Raw genomic sequence first — 20,622 nt, 5'->3', positions numbered from 1 at the left:
GTTTTTCCCTGTGCACCAGTGTCTACCAGTATCTCAGTGAACCCTCTTTGAAATTTTGAATCTTTCTTGGACTGCTGAGCACTAAATCTCCTTTTCTTGTCATTAGTGGTATGCTCAGGGGAGGAGGATTTTGCTGAAATCTGGTTTAGGAGAAGTCTGCTTGTGTGCTGAATGCTTTTTCCTGCAGCAAAATTTGCATTCACTGCTGTCTGTTCAGATCCTGTGAGGGGCTATGGTGACAGGCAGCAGCTCATGGCTTCATGGTGCTTCACGGTCTGGGATTCCCACAAGACTCAGGCCTGTGGTCTTGCTCTTTCACAAAGGTCTGTTGATTAATTTTGTCTTTTTGCAGCCTAATGATTCAGGGAGGTCAGTGAGGAAAACTTGCTGGATGAGGTACCCATGGCAGGATCAGTTTTGTGATTTTTGTCCTCTGCATAGTTCTTCAATTTCAGCGAAGAACACCTTCGAGAGTTTGCCTGCAGCTATGAGTCTGCCTGCTCTGGTTCTCAGTGGGGCACAGCATGGTCTGGCAACTCCTCTCTTGCAGCTTGATTAATGACATAGTATCAATGTGAAACAAAGTCTTGACCACATCTGGTCACTATCTCATTCTTCACCTTTGCTTGGAGATGAGGGGTGAAGTGCAACACTTGGCAACTGCCGGGACACTGAATAAGATAAGATATAAATCATTTGGGATACTTGAACCATAAGCCAAGAAAACTGAGTGAGCTTTTGTGTGACTGTCCTGTGACCTCTGCACTGAGCCCAAAACTGGCTGTGGTGAGAAAGAATTATAAAACTCTCCATGGGCTGAGTGTCCCTGCTGGCAGTGACTAAACTTCCAAGGGCTGCTGGCACCTCTTGAAGGCCTGCACAGTATTTTAGTACTGACTGCCATGTAGTTTGGAGACTTCTGTTTATGGAAGGAGCGTCCAGTCCAAACTTGGTTCATGTAGCCCAAGTACAGAGCTGTAATTCTAGCTTTGAGCTCCTTTCCTAATTATCTCTATCCTCCATGGCTGCTTGTCAAGGCACGGGAGGCATAAGAACTCACGGGACATACCCGAGGAACCTGTATTGAACAGAAAAAGGCTTTTACTTGCATCTCTTTCACTCTCTGGGACTGCTCTCTGTTCAGTCAGTCTTTTAGCTCTTCTTCTGCATCCTGCAGGCTCTGTGCCAACCATGTAGCAGCTCTCTGCAATGAATTATAACAGAAGTAAGCAGTCCCATTATCCCATCCTTCACAGATGAATTTTTCTCTCAGTGAAAACTTTTGAAAGAACATACTCTACAAATGATACAGCAGTAGAGGTTAAGGGATTTAATACTCCTTTGAAACATAACAAAATTACTCTCCATAGCATGTTGTTTAGCCTTTCAATATATTAAATGAGCCTGGTGAACCTTGTTAGTAGGGATCAATAGCTGAAGCCTGAAATTAACTTTTCAGGCCTATATTTGGATAAGAATTGACATATGGGTATGAGCCCCACTGATTGCAGTCATTGCAGCAGTGAGGGAGGACAGAACCTTAACTGGAACAGTCTGGATTTATCTGTAGTAATTCAGTGTACTGGAAACATTTTCTTACACATTGTAATACTTACTGCCTACTTGGGTTGGATTTTTGACAGTGATCATTTGCATTAAAGAGGAAAAGTGAAAATAGTTTGAGATTTAGTTTCTTCAGTAGAATTCTAGGAACTTATATTAAACACATTCTTTAATGGATTAAGACTTCAATTTGGGAGAAAGTACACAAGTAGCTTGTGGTAATACATGTAACTTCTTCCTAAAAGGTAATGATCAAGAGGTTTTATCAACTCTGGTAACTGTTCTGCTTTCAAAATCCTGGTGGAATTTCAGTCAGCTAAAGTATTTACCTTTCCCTCCTTTCCCTGCTCAAAACTATGTGTACTGTGAAGATCTACTACTGCTTCTTGTACTAGAAAGAGCCTTGGGTTTTTTTAGTGTGGGAAGGCTTTTCTTGGTGTGTAGTCAAGGATGACAATTGCTAAATGTTGCAGTAAAAGCTGGTCTGGGCTGCTGCCTGTGTCTTGCAGTACTGAGTCCACTGATGATCCTGGGAACAGCCAGACCTGCAGCCAGGCCACTCAAGGACCAGACTGGCATACTTCCTGAGCACAGGGTGTCTTTGTCTTCTCTGCACAGAGACAAGAGCTGGTGGCTCAGCTGCTGTGGGCTGTGGAACTAACACTGTCCCTGCTAAATGCTCACATGGCTTGAGGGTGAGGCTGTGAGGGCAACTTGGCTTGCATGTCGCATCTCCAAATACAGCAGGTAGTTTAAACAACAGAAAGGAGCAGCAATGAAAGCTGTGTCAGGCAGCATTGAAAAATACAGGCCCTTAAGACTCTAGCAGTGTTGACACCTCTTTCCTTTACATTCCTGCTTGAGAGTGCTTGATCTCCTTGGCTCCTGCTTATAAGTAGGCATATTCAACTCACTATAGTATGGAGGATGCCCAAGAAAGATTAATGATCTCTTTGACTGGCACTTGTTCTTCCCCTCAAGTGGCATGTACCTGTGTATGGCCAGGCACCTGCCAACCTGTGGTAGGATCTTTCTTCTTCTGCTGTGATGCTTTCTATGCAGGCTCTTCCATGCTCTCTGTCAGTCCAGTTCCTCTGTCTGGATACGGGTGCCAGCAGATTGAGCAACTTTTAAATGTGTTTTTTAATTTTTTTTTTTTTACACATGTGCTATGAGCTGTACTAAGGTCTGTGGGCAAAAAGGAGGGCTGGATTAAATAAAACCCTGATTGCTTTTTCTTGCAGGCAAACAACGCTAGTTGTCTATGTCATGTCTCTGGTGGGAATGATAGTCTATACCTTCACTCTGAGCCTAGGCCACCTCTGGGTGGTCTTTGTGACTGCTGGGTTGCTGGGGTAAGTTCATGCTCAGGCTGCTTTCCTCAGCATGTGAACTGCTAGTGGATGAGCAGGGAGGCAGAACTCCTGCTGTGGGAGGCACGGGGGAAAGCCTTAGCATCTGAATGGCTCCTGCATGGTTTAAGGACAAAATTATCTGCCCTTCCCATCTCTCACTGGTATGTGTTTCACTAGAATCAGGGACATTATCATGACCCTGCTCAGCTGCAGCCACCTTAATTGTTCCAGGTAATCGAGGGGAGCTTTTGGAAAGCAAGTGGTACCCACAGGCCCATAGATGATCAGTGGACAAAAGTAAAAAGCATGTGGGCTGGCATGGTTGTTTGACTGTGCTGGGAGTGATGGCCCTTAGAGTTATGGTCTATACTGTACCTCTTCAGTCTTCCTTCTGGCAGTTGCTGAGTCTTCCCTTCTGTGTACTTCATTACAGGTTTTTCATGACAGGATACCTTCCCCTGGGCTTCGAGTTTGCTGCAGAGTTGACATACCCAGAATCAGAAGGAACATCATCAGGGCTCCTTAATGTCTCAGCACAGGTAGGTGTGCTGTCTTCCCTTTGCTTTTTAGGCAAAAAAAGAATTAATTGTAGCTCCAAGCCTTGAGTCCTATTTCTTGTCCATTATTGGTGTAATGTATTGCAGATCTAAGCACCCTGGGACTTGGCTTTTTGAATGATGCTCCTCATGGCATTTCCGTAGTGGCACTCATTCAGTTTCTATTTAATAAAATACTTCAGGGTGCCAGTCATCCCTGCCTTTTCCAACATAGCTCCTAACAGTCCTGCCTCCTCTCCAGTGAGAGGTGAGATTCCAGCTGTCAGGGTCATCTATCATTCCATGAGCTGTAAGGAGGTGCCTCTGGATGTGGTTATAACCAAACTTTAGCTTCACTAGGCCAACTGTTTGACTGGCCTGTATGCTCTGATAATTTGGTAACAATTGGAAAGAGTTTGGGCTGCTTTATAATAACAGTACAGATTGACATTTCCTTTCTTTGTTTGTAGATTTTTGGTATTGCCTTCACCATTGGCCAAGGGCAAATCATGGATCACTTTGGGACAAAGGCAGGAAACCTCTTGCTTTGTTCTGTCCTGTTCCTGGGGACCGTTATGACAGGTAATTAAAATTTTCAGTGTTCTTCTGCTCTGACTTTGCTTTGGGCTTGGCACATTAATTGAAGGCTTTTGTGTGCAGTGCCTGCAGGAAAGGCCAGAATCCACACAGCAGTCCCATAGCAATGCTGTTCCTCTTTAAGTGTCTGGTTTGCATTATAACAAGAGCCAAGGCTTTTTGCCCTGGCTCCGGCTGGATTCTAAAAGCTGCACCTTCTACATGCTGCAGTAAAGAATTTCTATCCTGCCTGTTTTGGAAGCGTTCTCAGCTTTGTCCAGGAGAGTGGTTTCTCTTGCTCATTGTAATGTGTCTCTCTCTCCTGCGGCTTCTACTGCTACTTTGAGTCGTGGGGAAATTGACTTGGGCACTGCATGGTGACTTGACTGCCTTCACATCTCTCTTCCTCCATCTGTTCCAGCATTCATTAAGGCTGATCTCCGAAGACAACAGGCCAATTTGGAAAATGAACAGACAGTGAGTAAACCCCCCTTCAATCCCTGCTGTGCCCCTGCTCAGGACATCACCTAACTTCTCTTTGTAGGAAAGGGGGTGGTTTGTGGGGAAGCTCCTTACTGGCATTTTCAAACTGGATGTAATCCCAGCTCTGCCAGCTGCTGAGGCCTGTGTTTGCTCAGTGTTAGTGCCATGCAGAATCTGTAGGCTCTGGTCCTCTGGGGTTCTGCAGGGCTTCACACATCTTCATACTGGCTAGGGCCAGATACAGGGCAGTGCTGTGCTTGCTTCTCTTCCTTGAGAGTGTATTGAGGCCTTCAGGGCTTTGCTTTTTAGAGCTGAGTAACTACATTTCAGGCCCCTAGGCTGGCAGGTTATTCCTCTCACTCCTTGCCATCAGCTGCCAAGTGAGGCTCAGTGTATGTGACTGGAGGAAGATAAAGTGACAAAGCCCAAGTGAGGGCTTGAGCAACCTGGCTGCTCACACTTTGCATAGTGCTGCTGACCAGGCTGCTAGTTCATACTTGCACACCGGAGTTTGGCGTGTGATGTCCCCGTGGCATACTGTGAAATAAATGCAGCTGTTTGCACATGGGAGAAAGCCTCTGGTGAACCAATTGCAGTGGATACTGTTGGAAGCTCTCCGTGGAGGGAAGGGGAAGGGACTGGTTGTTTGAGGCTATTTTTCTGTTGCTTTGGGCTCTTCTTGTAGGATGATAGCAGAGATAGCCACTTAACTTTCAGGCAGCCATCAGCAACCATGACTAGCAAAGTGTGAAAGTCTCAGTTCTCTGCTGTCTTGAGGCAGCTCTATTCAGAAGGCAGTGCTGCCCTCCTCTAGTGCTGGTGGCACTGTGAGTTAAATTCATAACGGGTACGTGGAAGGCCCAGGACAGGGCCTGAGGTCCTTTGGCAGTGCAGGTGAAGCCTTCTAGTAGTAAGATCCTTTCCCTTTGTCAGACATTTCTCTCAACAAGATGAATGGTACATTTTTGTAAGCCATTTTTACTATAAATCTTTTTCAGTCTAAATACTATTGTAAGAGCTTGCTGCTGCATGGGGAAGAGCAATGCGACCAGAGCAAAGGTGGTGCAATGTCATTTTTACAATTCTAAAAGTCTCCAGAACTGACAGTAGTAAGAACCAGAGGGATATGCGTGAGATAACAGGTCTCAGTCAGTCAAAAATTTCACTGGCAGCTCCTTCCCTCTGAGGAGACATGCTCTGAGAAAGTCATGTTGCATACCCACCACACACCCAAATGTGTCTTCCACATGGCTGAGCTCACCTGAGTATTCTCAAACTTAACAACCAACCACAGGTGCTCGACTGAAGGTAGGCTGAATCTGTTGTTCTGCACTAAGATGGATGCCTCGGCCAGGGGATCAGCCAGCTGGGCTTGGGCATTGTTGCTGCCTTTGTGGAGAGCTCTGACAAAGTCAGGTACTGGAGTTTTCTGCGTGGCACAGCTACACGTGCTTGGGTGATTTTACCGGTTTCTTCCGTTGCCTGTTACCCTTTCTTATTTTGCACCGCTTTCATTTCTTTTCCTACTTGACTCCATATTTTCTGGGATGGTGACTTGTGACTATCATTACAGAGACTCCAAGGCAGCAATCAGATCATGGATTATGGGACTGTAGCTTGTAACTAACCCCATCAATTCCCACTCCTGCTCACTAGCTTAAACACACCAAGGTAGGAGAATTGCACTAATCTACTTCTCTGAACACTCACAGGGTGGCACAGGCACCAAGCCAATGGTATTTCTGGGGTGACTGCAATGGCTGTAGAGTATCAAGAATATTTCTGGTGTTCTCAGGTACTCATCTGAGAGTAAAGACAAGTCAGCATCCAAGAACAGAGTGGAGATCCCCCCAGACTCATGTCAGACAGAGATGTAGGGATTCAGCTAGGTGCAGCAAAGCAAAGCCTGGTGCTGAAGCAGATGAAGAACTGAACTGTCAGTCATTTTTTAGGGACAGGAGGTGCAGACATTTGGAGCCAGTTTTCTGATACTATTTTTACAGTCCAGATTCTTGGCTGGAGGTGATACCAGGAACCCTCTAAAGAATTGGCTTTGATCATAGCCAGGGTGCATGGCCAACTTCAGGAGGGAAATTTAAAAACGTGTAGCAAGAACAGAGTCATTGGTTTGGTGCCTTGTGGTATAAGAATGCCTGAAAATCATAAAGCTCTGTTCTTGTCGATCTGTGAATCTCAGTGGTATTTTGCATTTTCTCAGCTGTTGCTTGGGGTGGTATGCTTTACTATTTACTGTCCTCTGCTTCACACTGACAGGCTGGTCTACTAAGTCACCCATGCTACCCTTTGCTTTTCAAGGTGTGATAGACTGTGTGTATCATTTAGTGCCACAGGCAAAAGCAGAGTGAGTCAATTGGGAAAACCAGCCTTAACCCTGCTAAGATTAGGGAATGTTCTACAGGGACCATGGAGTTGCTGTTCTTTGATGGAAGTATGAGGAAGAGTCCCATGGGCAGGGAAAGAGTGATGGTAAATGGAGTTATATCCAGCTGGCATCAGGTCACCAATGGTGTGCCCCAAGGCTCAGTATTGAGGACAGTCCTTGTCAATGACCTGCAGGAGGGGATTGAGTCCACCCTTAGTCAGGCTGCAGACCAAAGTTGGGCAGGAGTGTTGTTGGAGGGTTGGAAGGCTCTGCAGAGGGACCTGGATAGGCTGGATCCATGGGCTGAGGTCATTTTATAGGGTTCAACAAGGTCGAGTGCTGGGTCCTGCAGCTGACTCCCAACAACCCCAGGCAGTGCTACAGGCTTAGAGAAGAGTGGCTGGAAAGTAGCCCATTGAAAAAGATGTGGGGATGCTGGTCAGCAGCCACTGAACATGAGCCAACATGTGCCCAGGTGGGCAAGAGGGACAGTGGCGTCCTGGGTTATGTCAGATAGTGTGACCAGCAGGACCAGGGAAGGGGATTGTCTCCCTGTGCTTGGTGAGGCTGCACCTCGCTGTGTCCAGTTTTGGGCCCCTCAGTACAAGGACATTGAGGTGCTGGAGCATATCCAGAGAAGGGCAATGGAGCTGCTGAAGGGTCTGGAGCACAAGTCCTGTGAGGAGCACCTGAAGGAGCTGGGGTTGTTTAGCCTGGAGAAAAGGAGGCTCAAGGGAGACCTCTTCGCTCTCTACAGCTACCTGAAAGCAGATCATAGCGAGCCGGGGGTCAGTCTCCTCTCCCAAGTAACAAGTGACGGGAAACATGAGGAAACAACCTCAAGCTGCAGCATGGGAGATTTAGATTGGGTATTAGGAAAATTTCTTCACTGAAAAGGCTGTCAAACATTGGAACAGGCTGCTTAGGGAAATGTTAAGAGTCACCATCCCAGGAGGTGACATTTATAAGACATGTAGATGTGGGTTTTAGGGACATGGTTTAGTTGTGGACTTGGCAGTGCTGGGTTTGTAGTTGGATTTGATGATCTTAAGGGTCTTTTCCAGCCTAAACAATTCTGTGGTTGTTGCAAGGAGAAGACTTGACGAGAGTTGGTTGTGAGCTTGCAGAGCATGCACAGCTGTGGAGTTGTGCAGATCTCACTTTCCATTGAAGCACTGTACCATTGGTGTGTAGCAGTTTGTCTTCTATTGGTGCCCTTATCTGCTGTGGTTAAAATTAAACAACTGTTGCAGTTAGTAGATTAAATTAGCCTGATGGCACTGTGTACACCTTGTCCTCTATTAATTAAGCTGTAGTGTGGTCCCAACAATCCTCCCCACTTGAGTCAGTCTCAGTTCCCAGAGCTCCAGCTGGGTTAGCTTTCTATATCTCAGGACACTTGGATCAAATGCCTTTTTTATGTGATAATGAGGCTCTTTGTGTGCTGCCTTTGTTGTAAATGCATCTGAAGCCATTCCAGTGTTTTGCCTTAAGATTTTACAGTAGTGTCAGTTGATTCAGCACACACGTAATACTCATGAATATGCTATGTACTGCTTGTGCTCATTTGCTTGTGATTTTCAGCATCCATGCAAACCTTTATTGTTTCTGTATTGTTTCTTTTCGTTAAGAAAAAGCATCTTTGCTGATCTTCTGCAGTTTTAGGACAAGCATCCACCCTCAGTAGCTTACTGGATTCTGTCGGAAGCTGCACCATGCTTAGCCTCTAGTGAAATACTGCCAATAAGAAAAATGCTGGAATTTTGTGTAATAGGCATAAACAATGGGTACCCATTCTCTGTTTCCCAAACTTCCCTACTCCATTTCTGTGTTTACTGTGTGGGAAGCAGCCTTCTCCTGTCCCAAAGCCATAGACAGGCCATCTCTATGCCCTTTTCCAGTACTGTCATTCACAGCTGTGAGAGCAGCCTTCCTTTCCCAAGGTGGTGGAGCCCTGCAGACTAACTCTCTGCTCCTATACCTCCTCAGCAGATGGCTGGTGCTGAGACCCCAGAGGTGCTTGGGGAGCCTGTTCTGAGTTGCTTGAGTGCTTCCATGGTGCATTCTGGTGGAGTTTCTAAAGTCTAAATGCAGATTTCCCCTTATTCCTACCTCTGGCACTACTTCATGAAACCCTCCCCACTTCTTGCTTGTTGAAGTTCCCTCTTTGCACTTCCTGGCTTTTGCTTCCAGACGTCTCTTTGAAGCTTTCCTTATCTCACTCCTCTGCTTTGCAACATTGCTGCTGAATTCTGTAAAACCTTTTCACCTAAAGATTGTGTAAGTGCCTTCTCAAAATGAGACTGTTTCATATTTCTTGCTTCCATGCTGCCTGGATTTCTCTTGAACTGAACTGGGGATGTGAACCTCTTTCCTCTGCACCTCTGATTTCAGCCTCAGATGTCAGTCTTCCCTACAGTGAGTAAACTCAAGAGTCCAGGCTGCAGGAAACTCACATTCACCCTTACAAGTCTGTGTGCTGTCTTCTGAATTGGTGACAGCTGGGCTGTCTCACCGTAAGCAGAATCAGAACCTGAGAGGTGTCAAAAACCCACTAGGGCAAGAAGAAGTCTCAAGATTATTCCTAACACACCCCAGAAAGGCTCAGAAGCTGAGCTTGTCAAACTCCACCCAGGAAAGCTGAACTGGAATTGTGACAGTTTATTCCATGAAGCTGAGGACAGGGTGGTAATTGGACAGCAGTCTCCATTTTCCTTGCTTTTCCTCTGGGAAAAGCTCCCTCCAGCTTAAGGTTTCAAGAAATTAGGCTAGTTCTTCTACATGATTTGTGGAGAAAAATACATTTTTATGTTTGCCTCTTATTTCTTACATCTCTTTAAAGTATAAGTAGCGAACTTTGAAGAAAGTGCCACTCTGTGGAATTAACTCAGCCATATATCCAAGCTGGGGAAAGGGAAGAAGCAGGACAGAGGGTGCTAGCACTTCAGTGGGCTGTGTGGGTGGGGATGAAAAGACTTGAAGATAAGCAAGATAAGCAATGTGTCTGGGAGTGGAAGAGGCCTTAGACATGCTGGAGTAAGAACACAGGGGAACTAGTGGTTGTGCTGAGCCTCCTGAGGATGTAAAAAAAGCAAGTTCTCTGTGGTGTTTGCACAGACACTGATGCCTCATGGCATGAAGCAGTTCCCAGCACCTTCCCTTGCCCAGGGAACTGGCCCTGCAACTTCCTGCTTTGAGGCTGAGCTTGTGTCACAGTGAAATGTTGGTGAGCTGGCTGTGGGTCTGATACCTTCGGTGGTATCAGCCCCACAGTGAATTAGTAATGGTCTGAGGACTACAGCAAGTAGCTTAAACAGTTGGACTGTTTGCACTGCCCTTCTGCCCCAGTGCCCCTTGCTTGGGCAGTCAGAGTGGCTAGAGGAGGAAGAGGGAACCAGCAGCAGTCTCTGAGGATGGTGATTTTTCTTTGGGGATTTCTGCACCAGCAGGGAGCTATGAACTACCCAGGCTCTGGCCAGCTGATGTCTCTGAAGCCTGGGTCTGGCCAGCAGGATCCTAACCATACTGTTTTTCTCTGATTTGCAGAAAGTGTTGCCAGAAGCCTACACTAATCCCATAGTGCTTGAGGAATCACGGCTGTGAAATGAAGGGGTGGCAAAGCTGGGAGATACAGCCCCCCTCATTCCCATCTTTTCTGCCTGCACCATCTTCCTGTAACATGCATCCCCATGGGAGTGCGGCAGCCTCAGGACAGGAGCCCTGTGAATTGCTTGTGGAGAGTGTGAAAGAGCAAAACAAGAGGGGGAGTTGCTTTTGTCAGTTTTATCTTGCATCTTGCTGTTTTGGTGTTTGGGAGGAAAAGTTGGGAAAATCTGCTGTGTCCCCCCCAATCCTACCGTGTATGCTTGGAAAAAGTGCTGAGAGAAAAGCGACAGTACCAGGCGAACCCTGAGCATGACGGTGGCACCTTGCCTGTGGCTGTGTCATGAAAGGCAGAAGCTAGACCACACTTACTCTCTGAGCAGCCCTGGAAGACCTGGCTCTAGGCAAAAGGGATCGCTGTGCCTTGATTCTGATGATGCTGTGTTGCACAGGTAGTAGTAGAGGCCTCAGGACGTTACCAGCAAGTGCAAAGCAGTTAACCAGCTGCTGCTATCGTTTTTGTTTGGCTTTCCCAGATGAAGCACTCTTAATCTGGATAAACTTCTGCTCAGAATTCACTGGGGTTGCCCTGATGTTCCTACATATTAGGAATAATTAAGAGATACCAATGTCTCCTAGCTCGAGGCAAGGACTAGTACTGCAGCCTAAATCTAGCTCATCACTACATTAGCAACAGAAGTGAGTCAAACCACAATTTCCCTGGGCTCAGGACTGTGTCTTCCTCCTCAACAATGAAGTGCCTTTTGCATGTTTCAACATTATGTACAAACTTTTGTGAAGTGTTATACTGAGAAAACCAACCAAGGCTGTGTTGCTTTTCACAGCCCCAGCAAGGGGTGTGATGGGAATCCAGCTTTGCTCCAGTGGGGAAACTTCCCACTTATAATAGAGAACAGGAGAAGGTGCTCACTTACCAGCATTTGTGTCTTACAGACACCGCCCATCTGTATGCTGTTTATCTTCTGAACACAAGTGTAGATCTTTTTATCACTTCTCCATCCTTTCCAGCATCCTGCCCCTGCTGGAGACATCAGGTATCCTTACGCACCTTAAATCATGCAGTTATTTATGTATTATTTGAGGCAGGGGACAAAAGCTGTACTGAGGTGCAATGGTTAAAAATGCTCCTCTCTGACAAACTGTTTTTGACAAAACTTTTTTTTGTGGAATTTTAATTTTTTTGATACATTACATTTTGATACAGCCTGTCTGAGTTCAGTTAAGTGCTTAGATAACATTCTCAGGCACATGGTGTGATTCTTAGGGGTCCTGTACAGGGCCAGAAGCTGGACTGTGAGCCTGATAAATTCCTTCCAATTCAGCATATTCTATGATTGAAGTCCTATCTTAGATAGTTGGGATTGAGGACGGGGATTTAGAATGATTTTCAATAGAAATTTCAATGTAAAATATAAGCATTTGAAGTGTACAATGAAACCTGACACATTCATATTAAATGGTTGAAAACAGTCTACATGTGGCTCCTTTAATAGCCTGCAATATTCTGCAGAAGGAAAAATAATCTTCTACCCAGTGCTATTGCTGTGTTCTTTTCATCCCTTTGTTTCCTTTTTCTTCTGCATGTGAATTGTCTTCCCAACTAGAAGTTCCTGCTGTTTTGGGGGGTTTTTTTTTCTGCATTCTGTATGCTGCCCACTGTTTTGGGCATTATTTTCTTCAGGTCTAAAGAACCTGTTCCTGTTTTCTCCATCTTCTGTAGTTATAACTCACTACACAGGAAGCTCAGTCCTCACTCACAGATGCATAGTTTGAGTCTGCTGTTTGCTCTTTCTGCATGCTGCAGAAGAGAGTGTCACTAACCCTCTTCATGTGTTATGAGAGCAGTCAGACCTGGAACTTCATGGCAAGGAGTCAGGGCACGGTAGGTTTGCTGAAAAAAGAGATGATGTATTCTGCAACATACAGTGGAAGCTGCTGTTGGCTCTGATCTTCTACCCACTGCTGTGTAGCAGAAAGACAAACATAGCCCATTTTTTTGTCATTTATTAGAAATGACCCCTGGGGAACACACACATGCAAGTTACACAGCAGTGCCAGGAGTAGCACCCATTCTTTCTGGTCCGAAGCATTCAGCAGCTCCTGGATAGTTCTGCACCTTGTCCCCACAAGTATAGCAGGCAATAAGTCCTTAGTGCTCTGGGCATGCTGGAGACTTTGCCTACTACCCAGGGAGTCAGTCACCAACTGCCTCCCACAGGCTTTGATACAAACTCCTCTGGGACTTGGTCTTTGACATCAGTCAGTTGAAATGTTGCCTGGACAAGACAAAAACAACTTGGTAACAACAGTGATTGACAGAGTCCAACACTGACCCACGAGCAGGACTGGTGTCCTGGAGAAGTTCAGCTGGGCTTCTGTAGAAGTCTGGCAGTGAAGGTAGAAGATGACACCAACCTACAAAAAGGCCTAAACTTCAGTTTTTCTTCTTGCTTTGTGATAGCGCTTCTATCTCCAGGTATTGCAGCCCAATCAACATCCCCATAATAGAGAAACCTGTGACAGAGATAAAGGATGAGTGGTGTAGAAGATGCTGGACAAGAGATGAGGCGTCCCCTCAGCCCATAGCTGCACAGGGAGTTTTTCTGGGGTGTCATAGCTCCATGGAGAGTATGCCGAACTCTACTTACTTGCTACCATGAGGGGTGCCATAACTCCAATTGTCAAGGCTGCAGTGTGGTATATGAAGACCTCAGAGAGGAAGTGAGCAAGGGCCAAAAAGAAGGTAAAGAGCGTGATGTGATAGAGGCTGTTGAAGAGCAGAAAAAAGCAGGTTATCATATCATACTATGGGCATGAATATGGCTGAGTGGAAGAAAAGGTAAACCTGCATGCTGTCTCATCTGCTCTCACTGGCAGCACAGAGGGGACTTTGTCCCTTGCCCAGTGAGGTGCAAAATCTCCCTGGGCGAAGCTGAGAGGAGAATGGGGCAGCATGTTCAATGGTGAATGTGACAGGCATTATCTGGCCTGAAGGAAGGTGAAGAGGGGAGAGCATGAGTTGGGCACCAGTGAAATGAGAAGTATGTGCAAACATAAAAAGCAGGTGAGAACTGGATGAGCAGAGAACTAGGGTGACAGGACTTGGCTGACTTCAGGCTGCATCACCCAATGTCTTCCCACCTGTGCTCTGCTACCCTCTATGGGCCACAGCTGTTGAAAAGGGAGCAGATTCAAGAGATAGAAGATGAAATTCATCAAAGAAACAACTGATTCTTGGTAACTGGCTACCACCTCCTAAAAACATATCATTTAGTCCCTGCACCTCCCTACCTCAGATAAGCCTAGAACAGTGACTTCTGCTGCAGGGCTGAGGGAAGCAGTGACAAAAGTGTTTTAGCAACCTCCAATAAAGGCTTTGTCTAGCACAGACCTCAAGTCAGCTTGCTTGGAAACCCCTCTCAGAAACACTTCTCTTAGCAGAGGGAGAATTGGTGTGTCTCCCACTAGGCATCAGGCTGCCCCTCAGGCCTTGTTATCAGCCCCAGATAAGAGCGTAGGAAAGAAAGTAACCGGTTAAGGCCACTGTAATGGGGCACCTAAAACTGTCCCAGTCTTTAGCTGAGCTGTCATAGTAAAAGAAGTATTGACCATCAGTCACGCCACAGCATTAGCAATTGCTTAATTAACAGAGCAGTAACACCATTCAGAAAATGCTTTCCGAGCTGGAGCCCATTAGTTGGTGACAGTAAGAGGTTCTCAGATCTACCAGTTTCTGACTGAGCTAAGAACAGAAATCAAACACACAGGCTCTCCCCACAGAGGAGGAGGGGGGCAGCAGCCATTGCACAAATCCCATATTATTGAGCTATTATTTGAGCTTCTTCAGGGGAATGCTGTCAACACTATAGAAAGTTCAGGAACAGCTTTTGATTCCCCACCTCCTCTGTGCCGCCCCCTAAGCTCAGGCTGTGTCTAGCAAGCAAATCAATGGATTTCTCACGTGCTGCTCTACATACGTCCTGTTACGGATGTCGATTGCGCAGAGGCAGCGGATCACTGATGACAACAGGGTCCAAACGCCGAAGGTCCGAGCCTGGAGCCCATTCACTGCGTAAAGAAGGAGGGAGCACATGGAGACCACGCACGGCCCTGCCTGCCACCCCCAGTCCCGCCGTGGAGGCGCAGGCCGGGGCAGTAGGCAGCTCCCCGGCCTCAGAGGTGGGATCCCGAGAAGAGCCCAAGGCCCACGGCCAGAAGGCGACCTCCAGGCGCCAGGGCGGCCAGCGCGGGCCTTACCGAGGCCGGGGCTGGCGGTGTACAGCTTCTCTGAGAGGAAGCCGTGATCGCGAAAGCTCTGCAGGGTATTCCCGGCCGCGATGACCGACACCATCACCAGCCAGCTGCGCAGCACGTTCAGGAACCGGCTCATCCTCCCGGCCGGCTCGACCCGCGCCCGCCAGGCCCCGGATGGGTCCCCGTTACCGGCGGCGCTCCCGCGGCGACAGCGCAGCCCCGCCCGCGCCCCCGCCCAGCGCTCCAATTGGTCGCTGCGCGCCGCTCCATGCGCGCGCCACGTGACGTAACCGCCTCTCACCAATGGGATCCCTCGCCGCGAGGGAGGCTGGCCCGCTGCCAGCCCCGCCCACCCCGAGGGAGCAGGCGGGGGTGCAGGCAGGGGGCGGAGTCAGACGCGCCTGCGCAGTGAGGCGGCGGGGGCGGCCGCGCGCCGGGGCGGGGCCGCCGCCCGTCGGTTGTTGTAGTAACGGGGAAGCGGCGGGAGGGGCCGGGGCTGCCTTGTGCGCCCGGCCCGACGGGGCCCGGTCGTGCGGGGGCAGGTACGGCTAGCACGGGAACCCGCCGCCTTAGGCGCTCCCCGCCGGTCTGGGTTCTTCTGGGGCTGCCGGAGGTCGCCGTGCTTGGCCCGGCGCGGGGTAGGCCGGGCCGTAGCCTCCCCTCCGGGCCGGAGGGCCTCTCCTGCGCCGGTGGAGGCGTTGCGGTGTCCGGCTGTCCTCGGGCAGCGGGGCGGTCTTGGCGGGCGTTTCCCGTTAGGACCGGGCCGGCCTGGCGTGGGTGTGCGGCCCGAGGCGAGGCAGGGCGGGGCCGGGACGCGCGTTACCGGTAAGCGCCCGAGTGGAGCTCACGGGCAGGTGCGGAATAATCTGCTGGAAGGTGCTGCTTCTTTCTGCGCTCTCGTGTCTCGGAGGTGATGTTTGACAGATCGCAAATGTTTAACAGACTTGTTGATAGTCCCGTGAGAAATATGTACTGGCGGGAGGTGGTAGTTACCTGATACCTCTCACTGTCCTGCTTAGCTGTTCATTCCAGCATTTAATCCTTACTGCAGGTAACTGCTCTTGCGACTAGGACTGGGCTGTATGAAAACTCCCGGAGGAAATGCCAGCTGGGATGGCTAAAGATGTAGAGGAAACTGGCTCATCCTCAGAGGAGGAAGAAGATGCTGTAGATGGACTGGAGTAAGTAGGAAAAGTTCTCTGAACTGTTTCTATGTCCCTGTGCTTTCTGGTGGTTCTGTAGTAGTTTGAAAAGACAGATGCATTCCTTACCCTCTTATCCTCCTACCTATGAAGTGAAAAATTATTTGTTTGGGCCTCAAGCCTATGGGCAGGCTATCTACATCTGCAGCCTAAAAGACCACCACATTCATCAGGGTTGGATGTGCAACTGTTCTTTGGTTGCTCTGAAGTGCATAGTTTCATGAATTTCTTTCTGTCATTTTCCTAAAATGGGAATGTTTTGATGATATCTGGTTTTTTTTTTTTTTAAATTTTTTTTTTTTTTTGTATGTGTGGATTTCTTGTGTGTTTATTTGTGATTTTTTTTTTTTAGCTTTTACTGCTGTAGTGATTAGAAATCTGTAGAGTAAATCGATATATGATGTTTTATGTCATTTCTGTAAAACTTCTTTTGATAATTCAACTACTAGATTTCATATTTCTTACTAGTAACAAGTCATAATGTTTATTCCGTCTTTGTTTAGTAACTTCTTTTAGCTTTGCTTGTGAAGGAATTGCTCCCTTATTCTTTCTCATAGCAGAATCACTTTGGTTTCACCTGGACCTACTTCACTGTGTCCTGTTAGGGGTTTCTTGGGAGCACATTGTGACTGAGTGCCTAGCTGCAGACTACAATGACTTAAGACATTTAGGGGAACGTTGCTTTCATAGCAGGTGGTTGGCTTGGATTTGCTAGATCCTCATGGATGGAAAGGTTCAGAACTAACTTCACCTAGGATGTAACTGTAGCACTGTGTCTGCATCAGGTGACCAGGGGTCATGTTAGGAATGAATGACTGTCACCTGGAGGATTGAGCCTTGCTGCAAATCCTCAGGACAGGCTTAGTATAAACTCCTGTCCTGTTGCCTCTGCTCATCTTCCACTTACATAAGGCTCTGGCCTGTAGTGTAAATTCTGGAAGCTTCTTGGGTCCCTTCCAGCCTGAGTAGCTAATTAAACCCCAGTTAGTTGTAGATTTAAAAAAAAAAAATATTTTTAGAGGTAGTGGGAGCAGAGGGGAGTGCTGTGAAGTTAATTTGTCTGGATGTTAATGGTAGTAGCATTGTTAAGAGGACTAAGACTACCCTTAAGAGTCCTTGTCCTAGCATCAGAAAGTTGCCCTTTTGTCTCTGTTCCTTTTTTCTAAGGGTTGGAGGTGTTTTGTCTTGTGTAGCTTCTCCAAACCTTTGGCAGACAATGATCTTTCATATTCTATAGACAAATGCTTTTGTACTTCTCTGTCAGTCTTTGTATTTCTTCTGGTTAGTGTAGAGATGTCTCTCCAACCCCTCAGTCGCTGTTTTCTGTTAACTTTATCATGTTCTTAATTTCCTTGTGCAGTGGTAATAAACAGCCAGAGTTTTATTTGCCTGGGGAGGTTGACAGTTTTTCTTTGTGTGATCCTAGAATTTGATATAACAGGACTTAATTTTTTTTTTTGTGTGTGTGTCCTTAATTCTTCTGAGGAGATGATACTTCCCAGCGTAGTCTTGTTGGTTTGTATGGAACTGATCACTGCATCTCAGAGCCTGTTCTTTAATTCTTTCCTTGCATTCCACTGAATCTGACAGGAATTAAAAGGGAAGAATACACAGCTTTATCCATTGTGTTGAGCCAAGTCTGTTCTGGTCTCTCAAACTCGGCTTTAGTGCTTTTTTTGTACACTTCAGACTCCAATATTACAGCCAGGCAGACTGCACTGATTTGCAGTTCTAAAACTGGAGGCCTGAACCTGCATTGCAAGGTCTGGCTGTGTGGATACCGGCAATTGTGGTTTATCATGAATTATAGATCTTATTTTCGGGCTATAAACTCAAAGAACTGTAGCTGTGAAAGCTCCTGAGGCCTCTCCTAAATTATACCCACCAAAATAAATACAGAACTAAACAGGATTAAACAGAACTCGGGCTGGTAAGACCAACTCAAAAAGAGGAAGATTCCCTTTGTAGCTGAGTACCAAGGGTGCTGTATTGCATTTGTGTGGCCAGGTTTTGGTAGTGGGATGGCTAGAGGGTGGGTTCTGTGAGAAGCCGCGAGAAGCTTCCTCCATGTCTGACAGAGGCAATGCTCCAATATGGAGCTGCCACTGGTCAAGAAGGAGCCCAAGAATAATGGTAGAAACACCACTGTTGGTAACGTATCTGTGAAGAGGAAAAAAAAGTTATTGCGTGGGGGTAATAGTGCTCAGAGAAGAGAGGAGTGAGAATATGTGACCAGAAGAGCTCTGCAGCCACCAAAGTCAGAGGGCAAGGAGGTGCTTCAGGTACCAGAGGTGGGATTCCCTGCAGCCTGTGGTGAAAACCATGGTGAGGTAGCTGTGCCCCTGCAGTCCGTGAAAATCTGTGGGGCTGCAGAGATCCACCTACAGCTCGTGGAGGAGCCCCACACTGAAACAGGTGTATGCCCAAAAGAAGGTTGGGATCCCATGGAAAGCCTGTACTGGAACAGGCTCCTGGGAGGATCCTCCAGACCTATGGAGAGAGGAGCCTACCCTGGAACAGATTTGCTGACAGGACTTGTAATCCTGTGGTGAAGCCATGCTGGAGCAGCCATTTCTTTAAGTAGAGTGCCCTGTGGAAAGAGACGCATGCTGGAGCAGTTCATGAAGAACTGTAGCCCATGGACAGAATTCACACTGAAGAAGTTTGTGGAGGACTCTCTGCTGTGGGAGGGGCCCCATGCTGGAGCAGAGTATGGACTCTCCCTGAGGAGGAAGCAATGGCAGAAACAACATGTGATGAACAGGCTGTAACCCCCCTTCCACATCTCCCTGCACTGCTGAGGGGAAGGAGGTAGAGATTCAGGAATAATGTTAAGCCTGGGAAGGAGGGAGGGTAGGGGGAAGGTGTTTTTAACATTTGACTGACTTCTCATTATCCTGCTCTGATTTTAATTGGTAGTAAGTTCAATTAGTTTCCACCACTTGAGTCTCTTTTGCCTGTGACTGTAATTGGTGAGTGATCCCTCCCTGCCTGTAACTCATGAATCTTGTAGAAAATTTTTTCTCACCTGTCTAGCTGTGGAAGAGAATGATGGAGCAGCTTTGGTGGGTGCTTGGCATCTAGCCAGGGTGCAGCCTGGAACCACCACAGATGCCTAGCCTGTGTGTGTTGAGTCAGCACAGGCAGAGCTTAGGGGAAACCATAAAACTGCAGCTGAAATGCAAAGAGTAGATTTCTTTTTGTTACCTTGCTCACTGGGGGATCCCCAAAGCAGCATCAGAGGCACGCAAGCAGAGAGACAGGCACTGTGGAGCTTGATCCTTGCTAGAGGATCACTGAAGCTGCTGCTTGCACCTGCTTTGACCTTTCCCACTGTAGGGCAGGAATCTCAAGCATGTTCAGTAGAGTGCCTTGAAGTCTATTGCAGTGCTGTGCTGACTTCAGATGTTCTACTTGTGAAATACACAAAAATAGACAACAGTTAAGAGTGTCACATGTATTTTTCTACACCCAAGCTGTAAGTCACTAACAGTCCTCCTCACTAATCATCCATTACTTTCCCCAGCGTGTTTGCTTGTGTCCTGTCCACAGGCTAGGTGGTTAAGTATGGAGAATTGCTGTGTCATTACTGTAGTTAACTGCTGCATGTATGAAGCTCAGCAGTTGCTTGTACTGATTGTCTTGTCCTTTCAGGGATCATCCATGTATCAAGTGGACCGGTGGTGGCTGCAGGCGGGTCCCTATCTTGGTGTTTCATGCTGAAGCCATTCTGACTAAGGACAGCTACCTCCGTCTGATTGGAGGTGGGTGCTGCTATGTGCCAGCTTTTGGCTTGAAGGCGTGAGGTAAAAGTCTCTTACCTGATGTTCCCTTCACTTTGTGGTGGGAAGAGGACATGATAGGAAAGAAATTAGAATCCTCTCTTGTCTCTGACCTCTGAGACATTCAGAAATGCTTAATACATTGAATGCTTATAATGTCTTTGGACTATGGTAAGTGTCTGTCCCTCCACTGGGCCCTGATTGTGTTTTGAGTTAGAACTGCCTGCTTGCAAATTGAACTTGAACATCATGCTAGAACTTGGTACCAGAATACAAATTCACCATAGCTAAGACCTTAAAATCAATCATTGCAGTGGGTTTGAGAGCATTTCATTGGGAAATAAAGCAGCCAGCCCCACAGTTGAACAATAATAAGCTGTAGTGACAAATCTGAGTCTACAGCCTCATGACCCTAAGAAGGCCATAAACAAAATGGTTGTTGGCAGCATTTGAGTTGGGAGACCAAACTTATCTAGCGTCAAATAAGGGAGAGCGTCTAAAGAGGCTGGGTTGTTATGAACAGTCACTTTGGATTTGAAAAGTTAGTACTTGTGGGTGTGTACAGCTGGGAGCTTGCTCTGGATGTGCTGAGTTGGAGAAAAGCTAAAATCTACTCAGCTTTTTTTGTGAAAGGTGCTGACACTTCTTTCTTCTCTTGCTTTTTCCTTTCTTAGGTAATTGGTGCTTTCATTTCTAATATATTATCCAAGCAGAAATGCTTCTGGCGCATTGGGGTAAGGGGTGGAGAAGGTGATTTATATGTGGAAACTCCTGATCCTTTTCATGTGAGTTAAAAACATACTTGGATGGTGCCAGGAGCTGATGGTAATTGTAACTCACATTTTTACTGGAGTGTGGGCTCTC

General features: G+C 47.1%; 3 protein-coding genes across 16 annotated transcripts in view; 2 read left to right on the top strand and 1 right to left on the bottom strand.

Annotated features, from left to right (window-relative positions):
• The window catches only part of FLVCR2 (FLVCR choline and putative heme transporter 2), a 34,850-nt gene extending 22,591 nt beyond the window's left edge, over positions 1 to 12,259 (top strand). Inside the window, exons 6-11 of one of the 4 annotated variants that reach the window (XR_005701364.2) lie at positions 2,808 to 2,918; positions 3,352 to 3,457; positions 3,925 to 4,036; positions 4,452 to 4,507; positions 5,808 to 5,929; positions 10,443 to 12,259. Coding sequence is in view for 2 of the 4 variants with exons in the window: in XM_040067645.2 (XP_039923579.1) it covers positions 2,808 to 2,918; positions 3,352 to 3,457; positions 3,925 to 4,036; positions 4,452 to 4,507; positions 10,443 to 10,499 (442 nt within the window). In the remaining 2 variants the exon portion in view is untranslated. Of the gene's footprint in view, positions 1 to 2,807; positions 2,919 to 3,351; positions 3,458 to 3,924; positions 4,037 to 4,451; positions 4,508 to 5,807; positions 5,930 to 6,086; positions 6,185 to 10,442 lie in introns of those variants that run through there. The other 3 variants (XR_005701365.2, XM_040067646.2, XM_040067645.2) reach the window with 3 other exon arrangements.
• A 250-nt stretch (positions 12,260 to 12,509) lies between these two features.
• On the bottom strand, positions 12,510 to 14,986 carry ERG28 (ergosterol biosynthesis 28 homolog). 4 transcript variants are annotated; one of them, XM_040067648.2, is made up of 5 exons: positions 14,778 to 14,986; positions 14,498 to 14,588; positions 13,169 to 13,287; positions 12,936 to 13,034; positions 12,510 to 12,796 (listed from the first exon to the last, which is right to left on the bottom strand). In XM_040067648.2, exons 1-4 carry the CDS (start codon positions 14,908 to 14,910, stop codon positions 12,955 to 12,957), a joined length of 423 nt encoding a protein of 140 aa, XP_039923582.1. In that variant the 5' UTR covers positions 14,911 to 14,986; the 3' UTR covers positions 12,510 to 12,796; positions 12,936 to 12,954. The 4 variants fall into 4 exon arrangements, with proteins under 4 accessions (XP_039923582.1, XP_039923581.1, XP_039923584.1 ...); XM_040067647.2 differs by having other exon boundaries at positions 12,510 to 13,034; XM_040067650.2 differs by lacking the exon at positions 13,169 to 13,287.
• A 228-nt stretch (positions 14,987 to 15,214) lies between these two features.
• The window catches only part of TTLL5 (tubulin tyrosine ligase like 5), a 122,835-nt gene continuing 117,427 nt past the window's right edge, over positions 15,215 to 20,622 (top strand). For 3 of the 8 annotated variants that reach the window (XR_005701179.2, XM_040065929.2, XM_040065928.2), the window contains exons 1-2: positions 18,670 to 18,787; positions 19,631 to 19,740. Coding sequence is in view for 7 of the 8 variants with exons in the window: in XM_040065929.2 (XP_039921863.2) it covers positions 18,714 to 18,787; positions 19,631 to 19,740 (184 nt within the window). In the remaining variant the exon portion in view is untranslated. Of the gene's footprint in view, positions 15,317 to 15,490; positions 15,685 to 15,825; positions 15,956 to 18,669; positions 18,788 to 19,630; positions 19,741 to 20,622 lie in introns of those variants that run through there. The other 5 variants (XM_040065934.1, XM_040065930.1, XM_040065932.2 and 2 more) reach the window with 4 other exon arrangements.

This window comes from Hirundo rustica, chromosome 6 (genome assembly GCF_015227805.2).
Source record: "Hirundo rustica isolate bHirRus1 chromosome 6, bHirRus1.pri.v3, whole genome shotgun sequence".
Taxonomy (NCBI): domain Eukaryota; kingdom Metazoa; phylum Chordata; class Aves; order Passeriformes; family Hirundinidae; genus Hirundo; species Hirundo rustica.
Note: the sequence above shows the minus strand (reverse complement) of the source record. Positions and strands in the feature narration are given on the sequence as shown.

What these genes read in the sequence shown, in the direction of transcription:
- ERG28 (XM_040067647.2), bottom strand. Translation starts at nt 14,910, where the DNA reads ATGAGCCGGTTCCTGAACGTGCTGCGCAGCTGGCTGGTGATGGTGTCG. An exon ending in CACCGCCAGCCCCGGCCTCG is followed by an intron (nt 14,589 to 14,777) that starts GTAAGGCCCGCG and finishes TTCTTTACGCAG; the next exon opens with TGAATGGGCTCCAGGCTCGG. An exon ending in GGCACCCCTCATGGTAGCAA is followed by an intron (nt 13,035 to 13,168) that starts GTAAGTAGAGTT and finishes TCTCTGTCACAG; the next exon opens with GTTTCTCTATTATGGGGATG.